This window comes from Acanthopagrus latus, chromosome 19, assembly GCF_904848185.1.
Source record: "Acanthopagrus latus isolate v.2019 chromosome 19, fAcaLat1.1, whole genome shotgun sequence".
Lineage (NCBI taxonomy): Eukaryota > Metazoa > Chordata > Actinopteri > Spariformes > Sparidae > Acanthopagrus > Acanthopagrus latus.
The window spans coordinates 7,002,594-7,022,720 of record NC_051057.1 but is presented as its reverse complement, the minus strand read 5'-3'; the positions used below and the strand labels follow the sequence as shown (position 1 = coordinate 7,022,720).

General features: G+C 41.1%; 1 protein-coding gene across 5 annotated transcripts in view; it reads right to left on the bottom strand.

Annotated features, from left to right (window-relative positions):
• The window catches only part of ccny (cyclin Y), a 41,385-nt gene extending 21,916 nt beyond the window's left edge, over positions 1–19,469 (bottom strand). For all 5 annotated transcript variants that reach the window (XR_005071441.1, XM_037078881.1, XM_037078884.1 and 2 more), the window contains exon 1: positions 18,747–19,469. Coding sequence is in view for 4 of the 5 variants with exons in the window: in XM_037078881.1 (XP_036934776.1) it covers positions 18,747–18,900 (154 nt within the window). In the remaining variant the exon portion in view is untranslated. The remainder of the gene's footprint in view (positions 1–18,746) is intronic.
• Between the last annotated feature and the right edge of the window lie 658 nt (positions 19,470–20,127).

The window sequence follows — 20,127 nt, the reverse complement described above, 5'->3', positions numbered from 1 at the left end:
AATTTAATTGTTCCTTACTGCTCTAATTGGAATCGATAAGACTGTATTGATACTAATGCTGTTTGTCATCTAAAACGGATAAAAATAATATAATAATAATAATAATAATTTTTGTTCAGCATTTTAATTTATGTTGTCTCGGTCAAAGAAAAAACCTACTAAGTCTACTATAACAGTCACTATAAAGTTACTGTAACATAGGATTTCCCCCTTGGAAACGGACGTGATGCTCAGTTGAGAAGCAGCGGCATAGATTGTCAAATTAATTAAACTACATTGCATAGAAAGATGTTTATGCATATTAAAACATTCCGGCATCGATAAAAGGAAATGATCAGCTTAGAGGCAGATAATTTTTGTTGCTTCCATTCCTTGTGCCAGTGTGAGGTTTATGAAGCAAATTGGGCAAAGCAAGCACCTCACCTCATCCATCTGCTTTCTGGAGTAAAACAGCCTCTAGAGTAGTTTGGAGCAGCACAGCAAAGCCACTTATCACAGTGCAAACTTAGGGCTGCTGCATCACATGCTACTGTGAGTTGGCCCTGATAACAATGCCTCATAAGTTTGTGTGTGTGTTGAAATGTGAGAAAGAAGGCCTCACAGCTGTTGACATGTTCTGTGGGCATTGTTAGTGAACAAAGTCTAGGCTGTGAATGCGCGACAGAGGGCAGATCTCGACAGTCGAGTGGCTCTCACCTTGGACAACAAAACACTTTACAGAGCACAGGGGTGGTTTGGACTCAGGTGATTATGAGCTATGCTGTGGCATTAACCCCCTGTGAAAGTATGTTATCAGTGTTAAGGCATCTACTACTATATCGCGTAATGATACTGCTACTGAGTTTTCATTTGAACAGTGTGTGCCACAAGAAGGAGTTAAAGCTGCACTGGTGAGATTTCATGCAGAGAAACACCTTAATAGCCACATCCCATCAGTACACACATGGAAGAAATAATACATTATACTAAAAATGTGTTGTTTAATTTGCTGTTGCTTTTTCTGGAGTTTGTTTTAGCACAGTTCATGTTTCTATAAATCAAAAGAGAGGCTTTTTAAAGGTTGTTGGAGGGACTAAGGTAATGAACTAATGCTTAATGACTTACCCTGCTTTTAGCTTTTTAAATAGACGCAGACAGGAACACACACACACACACACACACACAACAATGTAACAAATCCCCAGCAGCATCATCATCACAGCTCCTCCTAACAGCTTAACCACCACAAGCACAGATCATTGATCGCCAAAATCTGCAGAACTCAGTGCAGTAATGCGGATTCCTTGGAGGAAAAGAGCTGAGCTTTTATCAAAGAAAAGCCGAGAGGGACAAGGAGATGGAAGGGAATGAGTTGGAAATTTCACCCGAACTAGCAGAAAACATATCACCATTCTGATGGCGTCAGAAGAACACACACAATATGCTTCATGTCTGTGTGTTCACAGGGCTCACAAAAACACAGAAGTCACAACATTTTGTTTCCATCACTTCAATATGCCTTGAGCATGCCTGTAGAAGATAATAATCACCGGGGCCCGATAACGAGTGTAGGAAGTGTTTCTGTGCTGCTTGAGTGAAAAGCTTGTTTAAGAGTAAATGGTGAGAAGAAACAGACTTTTTATTTCACTATATTTTCACATTTCTGTGAAAATCTGAAGAATACTCAGCCACAGTCAAAAGGCAGTGACAATCACTTGAAAGCAGAACAAAAAAAAAACTGACTGGAAAAGAAAAGAGAGGAAGGTGCCCTTCCACTTTCACATTTGGTCAGTTCAGGAATAAGGACTTTGGTCCTTAGCTGATTTCTGAATTTTTAATTGTGCCTAGAATAACCTTTCTCTGTCTTCTATTTAAAAAAACTTTTATTTAATGGAAGACTTGTCAAATATTATGCCTTTACCCTCAGTACATACTCTATGACTTAAGTTGGGTGATAGTGGTATCCCGGTTTTAAGGTATGCCGTGGTATGAAAATTGACAGGTATTATACAGCATACATTTCTACTGTATTATTGGTATTACAATATTCATATAATATATATCATGTCCTGGTGGACAAATCCAAAACCTTATAAAAAATATAATAAAGTATATATAAAAGAAAATATAAAGAGCCCATCTGGTTTCATCCTCACCTTAACGTGGTGGTGGGGTGTGTGTGTGCCCCTGTGGTCCTGGAAGCTATGTTGTTAGGAGCAAAAGCTCCTGGTAGGGTATCTCAAGGCAAATTGGTCTCAGGGGAGGGACCATACTTACAAGCTGAGCGCTGTGGTGTTGGAATTCTCCCCAAGGAATTGTTGTTGTCTGATCAGTCACACATTGACCATTAAGAACACCATCCAGATCCAAAAGGCTTTGTAGGCAGCTGGACTTTTAGTTTCTGAAACTGTACAAGTCCAGTTGCCTACGATACAGCACTTAGAACTTAACCAAATTATGTTACTGTGAATCCCTCCTGGGCAAGCACACTTACATGGAAAAGTTCAGTAATTTTAGCATAAATAGCTATCCATCCAAATAGACGGCCTCCTGCCGTTCCTCATGTACATGCACACAAATAAATCAGTAGGATTGTCAGTTTCATGGATACATTACCGAGCACACATCACACCTCCTGCACAGCTACATCTTGTTCCTGCACTCACAGGAGGAAGACCTTGTGAGGAACTAGAACAAAGTACAGACTACAGCTCTGTGTTGGGATAATGACATTAAAAGGATCCAACCAACCCAAAAATTCACGCAATCCATCACACTGATTTTTTTCCATGACATTTCATCAGCAGTCTACCTGGCCTACGTATACTAATGTGTCAGATGTGGAGCACTACTGTTGATTACTGTTACACTTGACAGACTGCTGTAATTAGGTGAAGCTGAAATGGAACAGCCCAGGGCAGGGAGGAAGAGAGAAGGCAATGGAAACTTTTCCAAAAGAAAGAAAAACACACCATAAATACTGCAGACACAAAACATGCAACCAAATACAACAGCCATATAAAAGCTAGAAAGCAATGTTGATATGTCAAAGGGACAAAGAGGTAGTGATCGATGTTGCAAGATGAACAGATGGATATTAGGAAAGAAGTTGCAAAGGCAAGGAGAGAGCAGCTGCACTCAGATTGTTATCGACATCTCATTTAATGAGGCCAGTAGCTCATATTTTTTTTCCAGGCACTTAAGTCTAACAGTCTGGTTTATTGTAATGCCACTGCAATATCAGCTGTTATACTTCCATCTGTTTAGTCAGCTAAGTATAAATCTGAGGAATCCTAAATGACATGAAGCCTTAAAGTTGCCTAGCGTAAACTTTTTTACATTTTTTACTTTAACGCAAGTCTTCACATTTGTACATTCATATGTCTAGAGAAAAGAGTAATGCATGCTCTCTTCAACAAAGATGCATAATCCTGAGGGTGCAAATCAAATGAAGCCCTGAACAAATCTTTTTTTACCCCGCTGCAGTCAGCTGACGAGAACTGTAATCAGTGGCTGCAACAAATGATTATTTTTAGGGTTGACCAGAATGCTTCAACGCCTCTACCATAGCCATCATAAAGAACATCCACATCATTGTTCGAAACTGATTGGTTGCATGAGTAATAGTCCCTCAACACAGAAGCAGAGCTGTGAGTCGAAGTGAGGGCTGCAGATATTCATGTAATCTATTTCTATAATGACAAGCATGCCCGGTTTCTCAGTTACACCACTGTAAATGCCCCGAGGTCAAAGCTTACAGGATTGTACTCAGTGGAGGAAAGGCGACCGATTTTAAGTAAGTCGCTCTTCCCAATCATTGTGCTACACAGTACACAAATCTGTCTTGTCTATGCTTTCACTGATAGTTATCTATATTCAGTGAATTACAAGCTACTTCAAAAAGTAGCAGGGACGTGTAATCTGCAATCTGTAATCTGTAATTTGCATGTAATCCGCAGTTCAGAAACATGCAGAACCACATATACAAATGCTGTCCTGCAAGCAAGGTTAGGGTTATTAATGGATAACTGTCAGTCCCTGAAATCGTACCCTTTTCATGATCATATAATAGCAATATTTTTTAAGTTTATTTTTTAAATTTGTGTACAAAATGCTGAGAAATGTGAAGAAAGAGGAAAATACTCATGTTTTAGAAGCAAGACACAGCAAATGTTTTGCATTTTTGCTTTAAAAATGGCTATGCAGCTCAAGCTGTGATATTTCCAAAGTTCACATGTCGCTATTTCACATTAAAATATAGGTTATACAACCACAGTTCCATTGAAACAAATTTGGGAAATACCTTGTCACTTATCCAACCTCTAAAACATATTGTGGAAAACAAAATTAACATATTTTGTAATGTGTTCAGTAATGTGTGTGAAAGAGAGGGCAAAAAAGAAAAGGTGAACAAGAGTGAGGCAGAAGTAAGTAGGGCATGTTAGTGGTTGAAGTTGAAGAGTCCATGGGCAGGGAGATGGCTCATTTAGTCTGCACCCAGCTGAGAGCCATAAGCCCACCCTCCCACTTTCTCTTCCCTCCCATCCCTGCATCCTCTGCTCATTGTAACTAGGCAACGCTGGCTTGAAAGGCAGGCCCATCAAAGGTAAAGACAAGCTTGCTGTCTTTTTCTTCCTCTCTATGGCTCTATCCCTCTCTGCCTCTGACACCTGCGTGTACACTACACTGTGCTTTACTTGTAATTGCTGCTGAGTCTGGTGGTGCTTGATGATGCTTTGGTACTGTACACCGCAGAGCACCTACAGAATCCCTTGCACTGCTTTCACCACACACACACACACACTCACACATTGCTATACTAGCAGAGACAGTACTCATCCTTCCGATGAAAGGTTAATGACATTGATGAGGAACAAAACTGAATGTGCTTTGCAGAAGGGCAATAAAAGCATTTCTTGAGCAAATCCAAGCAGACCTTGCTTTTTTAATATGCTGAGGATTGACACAACATTTATTGTGTTAGTAAGATCAGACACATGCAACCATATACACATGCACACTATCACACTCATAAACTCACAGGCACAGAGCGGGGGTGCAACTGTGGTAAAGCACTGCCAAAGCAGCAGTCAGTCCACACTGAGTGACAGCAATTATGGTACAAGGGGCAGCTGAGTGGACAGGCATCTGCTCATATGGGGGAAGGAAACGGCCAACTAGTGTTGAAGCAACAACACTCGAGTGAAATAAGGTAGGTACACAGGAGTGAGAGTTTATTAAAACAAACATCTGAATTACCTTGCAAGAAAGAACATTAACATTAACATTAGAGGAGGTCTTATATTAATGTGGTTGCTCTAAAGTTTCCTGGAGATTAATAGCATAAATTCAAGCTCCATTCCTGGGCTCTGAGGGCATGTGAGGGTAACAAAGATGCATGATTGATATAACAGCCATAGGATGTTCAAAAAGGCATTATAAGCGCTTTAGGTTCCTCTCCAGCCATTGACCATCTGTTCTTGCAGAACATGATCCATGCACCACTATAAGGAATCAATATCGGTAATGTACATCTGGGAGATAAATCTGAAAACATTGGTGGCCTGACACACATGCTGCATGAGCTCCATGACACTGAAGGATAATTCACATGCACATGGCTGGGTTTAAATGCAAGGATTTGAATGTGATGTAACTTGCGCTCTAATTGAGGGTCTAAGGACAGAGGAGGTTATATATATATGAATATGAATATGAATATGAATATAATGCCAGTTACATAGTGACCCGTATAAGTTACGGAGGTAAAGGCTCAACTCCAAACAAGGTGTTTGAGGCAGTGCAGGAGCAGTGTTTTCTGTGGGAGAGAGTAAATCCCTTTGGCATGGGCTTTGGCCTTTCACTTTGCTGCCTTTTTACATGCACAAAAATGCTACATAAAACAACAAAGGACAGAAAAAACCCAAAAAGCATTATATGATCCCTTTAGAGTTTTCTTTACCATCTTATCTTTCACATTACAATACAAATCATCTGTAATGCAAACCTCTAATCTAACAAAGAGCACAGTTTTGCTTAGAAGGCATATGTAAAACTGAGATGCGGGATGTCAGATCCATGGAAAAGAGACGGCAAAGTGATTCGAAAAATTATGGAATCAAAATGTACTCATCACTCGCCCTGATTAATGGGGCTCAGTAGGCTGACAGACTGCTCCACCATAAACATCTCTAAATGCACAGCAGGGTGCAGATTTTAGAGATTAATTTTCTAACATCTCTGCTCTGACAGTATGGTAACACTTGCTTAATATTGACATAGAGAAAACGAGTCATCCCTTCAACTGTATAAATGATCCGATTGTCAGTTGACACTACATCTTACTATTTAACTACTGTGGCTGTCATACACTTTCATCCAACCAGTGAAGCTATTCTGACTGTTAAAAGTGTGTTCTTTTTTCAACCTAAAGATACACAAGTCTATGCATGTGTTTGTTGGACCAGAGAAAGCTGTTCAACTGTGATGCATTAGCCTGCCACCAACCTATGCTCCTCTCACAGTTACTTGTTTAATCCAAACCACTCTCTCTTTCTCGCTCTGTGTGAGCCTCATCCGGTGTCAAGCTGTGGAAGGAGCCGAGGATGACAGGAAGGCCATCTGTGCCAAGCTCTGTCATACTGTTGACATTTCCATACAACACATGCGTGTACACAAATGTTGGCATGCGTGCACACACATACACACACACACACACATTCCCCCATACAGGCATTAGCACCCATGCATAAATCAACACAAACACAAGCAAACACACCAGAATAACAACAGCAATTATCAGGGATGTACTGTAGATATTTCAGTTGATGTCACAGACCAGGAACATTCACATAATTTGCACTAGGACAGGCTCCTACCAAGGGCTTGGAATTTAAGACGCAGTATAGAAAATACAAGGATGTGTTCTTAAAAATAGTATTCCTAGTATTCCTAAAATACTATGACTAGAATCTGATCAAAACAGGGCTTGATTGACAGATTCAGAATAATCGAACATCTATGGTCCAGCAGTGATGTCCGTGTCAACCTTACCATCACCAGCTACATTAACTAGACATAAAAAAGACAGAATACACTCAAGGATCAAGGAAGAAATTAGACCTTGGTGATAAAGCGATAGCAATGTGTATCGGCAATAGACACATCATCGATAGGTTAAAGAAAATCGATGAAATCTTCAATATTTTCACATGTATGCATTACATGCAAACCAATGGAAAGCCTATAAGATTATGCCCTAGTTCATAAACAGCTTATCATATCTTTTGATAATGGAGTGAGCTACGAGTGACACGCCAACAGCCAATCATTTAACAGTCAAATCCCACGTGAGATTTCTCCCTGCTTCATTTAAACAGCCTATTGAATCCCTAGTTGCTTCTTCACACTCTGTACAGGTCCTCTTGGGCCATTCTTCGCTGCAGGAGTGTCTCCGGGCTTGTTAGGTGGAACAAATAGGCTCTGGCTGCTGCTGCTCTGCCACCTGGCCCGGTTGCTCTACCTATGAGCCCAGAGACACTTCAGCTGTGACAGCCAAAGTGGTCGTTGTAACAACCAGGGCAACTATGAGTCACAATCAGCCACACCAGCTCTGCTGCTGGCTGAGTGTTTTACACACCTACTGTGGATAAACACAAGCACAACCCATTAACACCAGAGTGAGAAAATGAATGCTGCCAATGAGGAAATTGTAAATAAAAAAGGACAGGTCTACTCACTGGTATGACATAATTTTTACTTATTTATGTAATTTTATCTGTGTGTTTCATTGTTCTGTTAAAATAAGCTATATATAACATGTATATAATCTGTGTGCCTTGATAAAGTGGTTAAATTTAAATCAAAGAGGTTAAATAGGACAGGTGATTAAAAACGATAAACAATTATCGATATCTACCGCTATGAAACGTTACTATCATGATAGACTTTTCAGCCATATCGTCTAGGCCGGGGTAACATTACACTATTTTGAGTTAAAACATGATATAAAATGAAAAACTGCATTTTTCACTCAATCCATGTAATAAAAATGAACAGATGGCACATTAGCAGCTTCATAATCACATTAAAAACCATTATCTCTGAGACAAGCTATCTGTTATTGACTACATAGCTTGTCAGGAATTGCTGGCAGACCAGGTCAGTTTCCAAGAGCCAATCAGCAACATGTAATTACCTCCACACCTGCTCCCCAAACTACCACCAGCCACTCAAGTGGTGCCGTCTGATGGCTGTAAGCTCAGTTAGTCGGCTGAATTAGTTCCGACTCCCCTGGAATCAGCACAAACAACATGGCCTCACACACTTCTTTCTCCACTGCACCAACAAAGCAAAAGGGAAATGTGTTAAATCTTTGGAGGTGAAGTATCTTAGCACATGGCATCAACTTTTAAAAGTTAGTTTTGAGCCCTATAATGCAATCAGTTGGCTTTAAAACTCTCTTTCACTTTGTGAGAATCGAGTGTTGTGTTCTTGTGTAAATGTAAATCTCTACTTTAAATCCTATTGTGAAGAGCTCAGTGAGGTCAAACATGGTCACAAAGACTATCCCTGTAAGCCTGAACTGTCTGTAGGATTTGGATGTCTCTGTGAGCTCTGCTCAAAACAAGACAAGCAGTCTCCCTCATTTTGCAGAACAAATCTGCCAGTAATGCAAGTGGCCTGCTGACAGCTGTGCCCAAATGATCTCTTGAGCTCCCAAACACCACATCTAATTGCCATTGAGTCCAGTTCCCAAGCGTGCAAGTAGTTGAGAGCACCACTTCAGCAAGCAAACAGACTGCATTATGTAAGCTGATTTCTGATTATACAATTCAAGAGCACTGATGGGAATCTACTTACACTCAAACATGGGCATTTACTCATTTTTGTTCTTTCTGCTAACAAGAAGCACACGCTCTTGACAAGTTGGATTTGGGGAATACACTGAACAGTGAGGATCACAAAGGCTATTGCCTTCCCACGCTTCACTACACAGCTGAGCTTGACACTTTCACAGTACAAAACCAAAACAAAGAGATCAAGCAATTTTATTGCACAAATCCTTTTTTTTGCTCACCCTCAAGCAGTATCAACCTGCTCTGGCCAACAGAAGGGGGGGATCTGAAAATACAGAGCAGGCAAGAGGGGAAACCCCTTTTAAAGCTCCCTTTCGTCTCAGGGGAGTGTAAGGGTTGACTTGCAACACACTTGAATAACTCTTTCTGAACCCTGAGTACTAATAGAGGTCTTCTCCTGATATGCCTTTAATAATGTTGACCATCTATATCCAGTTATTCTAAGCGCTAATGGATGACATGATGACAGGCATTGTCAAGCTTAATCTCAAGTTGCCAATTTTTTTTTTTTAGCAATCCATATAATGTATAATGTATTTATAATGTATTTATAATAACATCTTCTTCAAGTTAATTGAAATGCATGTGGTTTTGCATTGCACTGTGCAGTGAGACAATTAACAAAATGTTTTTATTATTGTTTTTGCTGTTTATAGTATCAGTTAGGGTTGGGTACCAAAGTCAGGTACATTTAAAGGTACTAATCAAATTATGTGTTATCGAATTATGCTAAAATTGTTGAACCCACCATGGACTCAGCACATAAACTTTAAGTGTAGTACTGACAACTTCATCCTCATTATTTCATTAATGATAATGATAATGATGATGATAAGGTAACTGGGCTTTTTTTAAGCACAATTAAGTAGCATTATTGTGCTTCTGAAAGACTGTAAACTCTTGAACTTAGCTGTGAATAATGAAGTCAAGTGATCAACCACAGTGACTGCACCAAAGTTTAACTCCTCGACGCTTCCAACCAGAGGCACTGACTTAAAAAGGATCTGACAGGATTTCATTCCAGAGATTGTGTATTAGAAGTGTTGTAGGTGTTACAATTCAATCACAATGAAAAGCAATAAAAGTCTGTCACATAGAGAAACTTTATTTTATTGTGTTCCCAATCAGCAAACCAGAGGGCCCCCCTCTTTATCAGAACTGGCAGAAGACCATTACAATGTGAATTTCTCATGAGACCAAGGCACTCTGAGTGAACATGCGAGCAGGTAATTTGTGGGCAGTAGATGAATCTTCCCTGGTGTGAGCCAAGTTGAGCCGAACAGCACACCAGAATGAGATTGTCACAGGCAATTGCATTTTCCTTAACAGTCTGTGAATCAGTTAATTTGTTTTTTAAAATGGAAACCATTTCCTCTGAAATGATTTGTTATTTCTTTTGGGAGTTGCTAGCCTCTGTGGGCAAAAATAAAAAAGGAGTCAAGTAGATGAATAGAGACAATGATTGTGAGTCAAATAAGCAGACGCAAATCAGACTCTAACAACCATATCTGCTACTCGCTATGATTGCAGCCACAATACCGAGCACGTGTAGGTGACACCTATCACAATGCTTCTAGTTTGTCTCTGGTTTTAGTCGTTGTGGCTGTGCTGTTAGTTTAGAGACGGGACCAATTACACCACACATCGAACCAGACCAACAGTAACAACAACTTCAATAGTGTTTGTATTCCAGCATGATCGATGTAAACACAAACTAGCATTTGTCAACTAGCATTTGCCAGCTTTGCCCAGCTGCCAGAAGTCGATGTGTGTGAACTTTAAACCTACTGTCCCGGGATAAACAAAGTTGCATACACCTGCGCTGGCAAGATAACCCAATGCAAATTGCAATAGGAGAGGAAAACCCAGCAGAAAGTCTGTGGAGGCAAAAGATGGTGCCTTCAGAAGAGCATCCCAGCCCTAGCAAAGTATGTCATTTGGGGTACACAAGCGCCGATATTAATGACATCCTATCATATATTCTCACCTTTTTAATATTTGCCAGTTTTATGTGATACTGAATAACAAATACTTAATTTGGACTGATGGTCAGCCAAAACAGTAGCCTGGACTTAAATCAGCCCATTCCACCAAGTTGTCTGATTTTAATTGTTCTGGCAGCCAGGCATAGAACAGCGGTTCTCATCTCAAAAAGTAAATGATCCAATGAGTGCTGTGGGGGATTAATGCTTCGCCAGACAGCGCCCTGAGTTGGACTAAAAGGCTGGACACCGATGCGTGGCATTACCTCTCACTTTTAATTTCAGTGTCCATGTTAACAGGTTTAACAGTTCATACAGCACACCTGAGACGAGCATTTCAGAGTATTGCATATTTCTACAACAAGGCATGGTTCTCGGCAAAAAGCTACATGAAAAGGCAGTCATATGGAAATCATGCCAGCATTCTACTAAAGTTTTAATGTCTGTATGTTTAGAATATGTCATAGATGTAGAGAGAATGTAAATGCAACAGGTGAGGGACAGTTTCTTTCCTGTGCATTCTCTTTCACTCTCTTTCACTCTCTGTCCCTCGCTCCACCTCCAGATTTCTTGCTCTTTCAGCAGGGTAAAGGAAAATCTCGTCATCATATTTATCAATAATTATCACCATGTCTCTGTCTCCTTCCACTATTGTGTTGTTGTAATTACTGTCTCTGGAAAATTATATAGAAAGAAATCACTGCAACAAACTGTGCTGTATGAAAAGACACACTGGACTGGCTTGGTTCAGTGTGAACAAACAAAGACAGCGTAAAGTCGAGTTTTCGTTGCAGCAATATTACTATCTCTTTGTGAAACGGGCAAGTGACAGCACTGGTGACTCTGTATTGAAAAAGAGCAAGTTTAACAAACTCAGACAAGATAATGGTCCACTCCCCTGAGTGATGATTGAATATCTGTATAAAATCAAATCAATTTTATTTATATAGCCTTTTATTTATACATAAAGCTGTGGGTATTCAACCTGGCAGATTTCACCTTTGAGGGGCTGGCATCAAAATGTGACATTTGCTGCCCTGGTTTCAGACAGCTCATCAAACTGCACTCAGGGGCTTTCTGAATCTTTTTGATGAGCTGCCTCTCTTGACTGAGTTCACTACAAAAGCTTAGTTCTTAACTGGCTCTTGAATACAATTCACTTGGCTTTTCACTGCAGTATTTCAGACATCATTAAACACTTTGTTGAGAGAAACATGCATAGACTTTGTTGTGCATTCACATACTTCAAGGAGCAGCAATTACAGCTGAAAAGTCAATAAATTAATTCAAAGAAAATTATGTCTAAAACTTATTTTGATAATTGATCGCTTGTTCAAGACATTTTTCAAGCAGATCACCCAATGGCCTATCAGCACATTAATGAATAAAGAAAAGAATCATTAGTTGCCCTAGTTGACATTGCTGTGGAAACATGGTCAAATATCTATCTATCTATACAAAATTATGTTGCTAGCTTATGGCTCTCACTGTAGTTTTAAGTAATTGTGGACTGTAATTATGTTGATATTTTGAACTGATGTTCAGCATTAAATTACTGGCTGTGGGTCATACGGGAAAAGTGGAAATTGTCAACTATATGTAGATCTAAATGTGTGTATATTTACGTAGAAACCATAGGCATAATAAAGAGCATTTTTCACCTCAGCAACAATTAAAACAAACTCATATCACACACTGTACATCTAGGTCAACTCGTCTGGAATTCATAGTCAGAAGATTCCCCAGGCTCATCAACCAGGCATGAATAATCCATGTCCAGATTTCAATTAGCCTGCAAGCAAGACTCATCAATATGTGTGTGTGCACGCGTGTGTGTGTGTGTACATGTGTGAGTGCGCGCACACTCCAGAAATAACTAACTTTAACACTGATGAGACACAGACAAATGCTGTGCCTGGAGCCATCTCTCATTTACAGATGTCTATGTTAAATAAAACCCAAACAGGGTGAGAGATCCATCTGTTTCATTTTCCAGATCGTTCTCCTCTCTCTCTTATTTCTGAGAAACTGTACGTGGCCTGGGTTTACCTTTACTTTGAGCTGCTGTGCAGTAATACAACATAACAATGTTCTCTGATCAAATTAGGCTAAAAATAGCACAGCTGCTGGTTTGACGGTGCTGGAAATCACAAAGAACGTTGCTATCTCTTTTGAGAACTGCAATGAGGGTGAACCCAGTTATACTGAGGAACATGAGCTATATGTAGATGACTATTATTAAGCTCAAACTCTGATCATTTTGTCCCCCATATTTCCCTCCTGTTCCTCTTCCAGGGGAATTGTGCTGCAACCTCTTTGATTTCTCTCAAAAAGAGCTATGGAAGGGGATGTTACCAATACACCTCACTTGTTTCAAAACATGGGATTAAAAATAGGAAGGAAACACAGCAAACAGCTCCAGTGAAAATATGATAATTATTAAGAATTTAGATTTTTTTTTTTCCAATTTATTTTTATTTTCATTCAAGATCATGTCAAAGTGCCATTCATTGTTTATGGTATTTTCATTGTTTTTCAAAAAGGCTCAGACAATAGTGTAAAGAGATATTCTAAGACCTACCTTATCTAGACTTAAAAAAACGCATTCCTTATGTAACTACCTATGCATTTTTCATATCAAATCCATTTAGACTGTAAAGCATCATGACCATGGAATCGGTTCAGTGACGATGAGAGCAGCCAGTCTAACACTAGCCAGGGAGCAGGTTGATTTAATGAGTTCCTCCCACTGGGAATCAATTACTTTAACTTGTGTATTGATAGCTACCATAAAAATTAACTACCCCTTAACACCTGAATATACACTATATTACCAAAAGTATTCGCTCACCTGCCTTTACTCATTCTATGAACTGAAGTGCCATCCCATTCCTAACTCATAGAATTCAATATGATGTCGGTCCACCTTTTGCAGCTATTACAGCTTCAACTCTTCTGGGAAGACTGTCCACAAGGTTGAGGAGAGTGTTTATAGGAATTTTTGACCATTCTTCCAAAAGCGCATTGGTGAGGTCACACACTGATGTTGGTCGAGAAGGCCTGGCTCTCAGTCTCCACTCTAATTCATCCCAAAGGTGTTCTATCGGGTTCAGGTCAGTACTCTGTGCAGGCCAGTCAAGTTCATCCACACCAGACTCTGTCATCCACGTCTTTATGGACCTTGCTTTGTGCACTGGTGCACAGTCATGTTGGAAGAGGAAGGGGCCCGCTCCAAACTGTTCCCACAAGGTTGGGAGCATGGAATTGTCCAAAATGTTTTGGTATCCTGAAGCATTCAATGTTCCTTTCACTGGAACTAAGGGGCCAAGCCCAGCTCCTGAAAAACAACCCCATACCATAATTCCTCCTCCACCAAATTTCACAGTTGGCACAATGCAATCTGAAATGTACCATTCTCCTGGCAACCTCCAAACCCAGACTCGTCCATCAGATTGCCAGATGGAAAAGCGTGATTCATCACTCCAGAGAACGCGTCTCCACTGCTCTAGAGGCCAGTGACGGCGTGCTTTACACCATTGCATCCGACGCCTTGCATTGCACTTGGTGATGTGTGGCTTGGCTGCAGCTGCTCGGCCATGGAAACCCATTCCATGAAGCTCTCTGCGTACTGTACTTGGGCTAATCTGAAGGTCACATGAAGTTTGTAGCTCTCTAGCAATTGACTGTGCAGAAAGTCGGCGACCTCTTTGCACTATGCGCTTCAGCATCCGCTGACCCCTCTCCGTCACTTTACGTGGCCTACCACTTCGTGGCTGAGTTGCTGTTGTTCCCAAACGCTTCCATTTTGTTATAATAGAGCTGACAGTTGACTGTGGAATATTTAGGAGCGAGGAAATTTCACGACTGGATTTGTTGCACAAGTGGCATCCTATGACAGTTCCACGCTGGAATTCACTGAGCTCCTGAGAGCGGCCCATTCTTTCACAAATGTCTTGTTTCACAGTCTGCATGCCTGAGTGCTTGAATTTATACACCTGGGGCCAGGCCAAGTGATTAGAACACCTGATTCTGATCATTTGAATGGGTGAGCGAATACTTTTGGTAATATAGTGTATGTGTTGGGCGACAAGATCTTATTGTGATCAGAGACAAGTGATGGGCCTGATCTTGAGAGACCTGTCCACTGGTAATGGCATGATGCTAGAGTTATACGTGGTGTAAAGTATAAATTATATAGCACGACAGTCTGAACACAAATGGACATAAATAAGCTGTCAGGAGTAGCATGAATCCTCAGCATCTTTATCTCTGACTGACTGGTGTAGAGGTCATGATGAGAACACACAGGGTTGCCTTTGAAAGCGAGCAATGGCTCAGAATAATCAGATTAATCTGTTGATTTGTAAGAGGGCCTGCTTGAAAGACCATCACAGACTTGGAAGAAGTCTGCTCAGTGATACTGTGTGTGTTATGTTTGTGCAAACACACAAAGTGCACGCTTGTGTCATCACCGCCGTCAGCAGCGCTCATGGCTGATTTTTTTGTGATCACATGCTCACTGTAGCCGGGGAAACTCGCATAAACACACAGCAGAAGTAGAGGCAGGCATGCACTGTAAGCAAACAAATTATACTATTTGTAAAACCTGCATCACATGGTCTCCTTGTGCATTTCCATATCTGATGTTTCACAAAGTCCTTCAGATTTTACCAGGTCTTCACTATAGCCACACTCAGGCATGATGACCAACAGTAAATGTGCCTTTTTGATGTGTTTATATGCTCGGATAACGCAGCACTCCACCACAGGATAGGTACATGTGTCCTCTGGCTGTGGAATGACACTAGAGGTCCAGTGCCACAGTCAAAGGGTTATCAACTAAAGACTTGTGTCAACAGCTTTAGGACAAACACTAAAAACCAGCTTGAAACCGGTTCTTGTCCCTTTCAAGCTTTGTGTTAAGAGTTGTTGATCATTTTGACCTCTTGTCCACTGACCTCCTGTGCTGGCAATACATTTACATGCAGTGACTATAAGGTTACACAGATTGTCAATATTTTCAGTAAACATTAAACATCCAACAGATAACATTGTACATGCTCCAGGTTTGGAGATCTGTAAAATCTGTGATGAGCGCTGCCTCTCCTTGGCAACATTCTGATATTTAAAAAAACAAATAATTATTCAAGGAAATAATTGGCTGATTCATTGATAATGAAAATAATTGTTACTTGCAGGCAAAGGTTTGGATGGTGATATGTTAAAATGTCCAACCAGCAACTGCCAATATAATCCGTGTGTGTGCGAGTGAGTGTGAGTGTGAGATATTTTCTGTTGTGTCTCACAGTGGTCCAAACATTGACCTTATCATACCATTTCTGAGATTTTCTGGCATGAAATGGGACAAAAATGATACATAAATATTACTGGCACTGCTCTAACATTCGGTAATAATTATAAAACTCAACCAAACTTGAGTTTCCTTTTTAAGGTGTCTTGATTCCCTCAAACAAACTTGGTGGAGAAGCGCAGCATCTTTAGATGGAAATATACTGCTTAGGTGGTTGAGACATCAGATAAGGATGCCCCCTGTATTCCTCCATCTGGAGGTATTCCAGGCACGTCCAACCAAGAGGAAAACCCTAGGTAGACCCAAAACATCCAAAGAGGGATTATATATCCCATCCGGCCTGGGAATGCCTTGGGATCCCTGGAGGAAGTGACTGGAAGGATATTGCAACATTGCATAGCCCACTGTGACACGACCTAGACCCTGAAAAGCAGAAATGAATGGACGAACCAATATGTATGTCTCAGTCCAAACCGACTGAATGGTCTTCAAAAACCAAGCTGATAAATCTGTGTTTGAACCAATTTGTGCCCTCTCCATCAATTACAAAACTGCTGAAAGGGCTTTGTATCGGAGCAAGGCCCAAAAACTGCAATGTTGAGGGTTTCAGTCCCATGGGGCCTTGCTTTCAACAAAAAGAAATAAAGTTGAACACAGGTCAGAGCCTAAGTCTTCCCTGTTTACTCCCTACAAGGAACCCAGTCCTCCCAGCGAGGAGTACAGTGCGGTTGACTGGCTGTTTTTTTACAGTGCATGATTCAGACTGAGCAATATTGCTTTAGGAAGACACCTGCCATACCAGAAAAACTAAGATACGTAATTTCAAGTAGCATTTTGACCTGTTTTTGGCTGACATCAAAACAACCCTGTGAAGGGCTGTTTGTGTTATTTGTATGCACAAAGCTCTGCAGTGTGAGACAAACATCTTTGAGGATTGAGACAATGTGATGTCTGGCTGGGTGATGTGCTACAGCACCCCACGCTGACATCAAACACTGGGGCTAGTACCTGCTAATGTTTATATTGTTTAATAACTTCCAATTTTTTAAGTATCTTTGGTAATTTCCTTACTGAGGTTGCCTGCTGTGATAATTTCCTTCGCTGCCTTCCCTCCCCCTCATTCTCCCTCTCCCGCTCTCTCCTTCCCATTTCCTTTCTAATCACTGGGGTGCCTATTTTTTGCTGCAACGATGTACAATTAGACACACTTCAGACCTCATCATTCGAGTCTGATGAAATCGATTAAGCAATGTTTCAAGGAATTCCACCGCAGATTTGTTATGTAGTTAAACTTTGAAGTAAAAAACAAATCAAAGCAATCGGACACTATCCAATCTATTTTAAACTCTAACAACTCTTTTTAATTGAACTATGCCTCATTCTCCTGGGGCAACAACACTTGGTGTAAAATGGTCAACAGCGTGACTGCGCTGGTGTTAATGAGCAAAGAAACACGAGGCTGGTCCTTTCCTCTTCGACACCCTGTAGGGAAATGAATGAACATCCCGCTATTAACACTGTCCATCATTATCGCATCGCCACCAACTGAAACACAAATTCACACTCGCCTTCAACACACTGCCCCGACCTTATGCACCCTTTAACATGCAGTCACGGTGGAGTACAGTGAAAATAACACCAGGTCAGAGTCCTACTTCAAGTCATTCAAACCACCTTCTGGACTTGGTGGAGAAAAGATGACATTCAAGCCTAACCGTTGATGATTCACACTTCATTCACTAAAAAGAACCCAAGGAAGGGGTGCATTAGTAGACGACTTTGCAGAGGCCACGACAAAGATCTGACAGCTAGAGTTACTTTTGTCAATCTGCGGATGAAGATTAGACGAACAAATCAAACAGTGCGATGAATTTGTTCCATGCAAAAATCTTCTTTATAGAGTAATTTCAGTTAACAATTGAAACCATGTGCAAAGATACATCCATGCAGTAAGAGCATTGTAACCTATTTATGATGCAAATCTGTTTTTGTTTGAAACAATTTGTGAAATAAAGTTTTTCTCTTTATTCTAGGTATCTCTAAAACGTATTGTTTCAAGACACTTGTCATTTCTACACCAGTCATTTCAATTGAAAACAGGCTTGAATACTGCTCGTGATCCAACGCTGAGTTTTGTCACTTGTTTGAAGTATAAAAATAACCTTTAAGACCAGATTCTGACCTAAATCGTCTTGATAAGATTTAAGCTTTTGCACTGTTAGAGACTGCAGTGTCCATTTGAACATGAAAAAAAAAGCCCGACCAGCTACACCAGTACATTACACAACAACGCATGAATAAACCACCTAATAATCTCATCTACATACTGTGTTTAAACGACTGAGTGAAATGGGTATGGCTGATTTTCAACATGTTTGGAAGTCCAGCGAAGGGGGAAGCCTACATCATTGTAGCTGCTGGTATGTATGGGTGGGTGGATCCTTCGCACAGATGTTGCAAGCTCTCGTGATCTGTTAATACTACAGCCTAAATCTATTTAGGCATCGGGTTATTTACAGAGCCGCGGTCCCTGTCTATGACACGGGAACTAATGATAATCCGTTTGAGATATGTGCGTTTGCGTCGTCTCTTGACGACTGGATAAGTGCATCTTACCGTCTAAATTTTCTCTGTCGCTGATGTGCTGGAGGTTGCAGGCTGTGTCCTCCCGGCTCAGCTCCGGCTCCGGCCGGTAGGGCTCGAGCCTGGAGTGGTTGTTCCTCCGGTGTTTCGGGCTCGACGACACGCAGCAGGACGTCGTATTCCCCATGGTGCGAGCAGACTTCGGTTGCAGTCCAACCCCAAAACCACTGTACAGTACCTACAGCCTGCTGCCGACCGTGCTGTTAGCGTTACTACAACACGGGAGGGGGAAAAATGGGGCGGTAACGCGAACAGCCAGACCTGGTGCAAACTACAAACCCCCCCGGTATCCGTTATCGTTACACGCCCTTTCCTCGGGAGTCTAAAAGACGCTGGGCAGCATGGACGCAGTCATTTCCCCCCAAAAAAGCTGATAAAACGCCGAGGCAAGCTAATAAATAACAAGAACAGCAGAACGTCCCCCTTCCGAGCGTCCAGGCGAGGGCAGATATTGCCTCTGTTACAGGTTTCGGTTCACACTCGACTCCCTCGCCTTGTTATTTCCGTCCGGGCGTCGAGTTATCTTCACAGACACATATTTTTTTTTGATAAACTGTTACTTCATGGCAACGAGTATGACTGTGAGGGTGTGATACTTAGCTAGTCGGGGGAAGATATTTTCTGCTCTCAACGCTACATGGTTGCCGATGTACGGTAGACTACTGCAGCTACATCCGCTGCCGTGACGCTTTCAGGGCACTCTTCGTAAAGTCGGATTTTCGCCCATGCAAAGGGCTAAGAAATACATTCCCACGTATACATTATTTATGGCTGGTGTTTTTCACTCACCGAAGCCCTCAAAAAAAAAAAGGAAAAGAAAAGAAAGAAAAACGATTGTGATAACACTAACTATGTGTTGACAGAAGAAAAAAAATGAAATTAGCATCAGCTTTTTGAGGGAATACGTCTGGACCTTGTACGGGCTGTTATTTAACATTGAACACAATTTGCAAAGAAAAAATTGCAGTAGAACTATTTTGTTCCTCAATTACTCAGCTCTTCTGTCCTCTTTAGCATCATTGTGGGAGAGAGGGGTCGCACACAGACGCGACAGGAATGTACAGCACATCGGACGGTCCCCTAAACGCGTCTTTTAAAAAAACAAAAACCCACAGCGCTGTGGCTGTTAGGGAAAAGGTTCCGGTTCAAGTTGGTGCCTACAGAGGTGTAATAAATGGACAATCTTGGCAGTCTGTTGGGGGATGCAGTGAAATATGAACAATGCAAAAATCGAATAGACTAACAATACAAGAGAAAAGAACCTCTCAAGGAATCAGGTGGGCGATCATTAGCTCCATTTCACAAATATGTACAGTCCCACCACAGTCAATATTATGACAGTAAACTGAGGTGT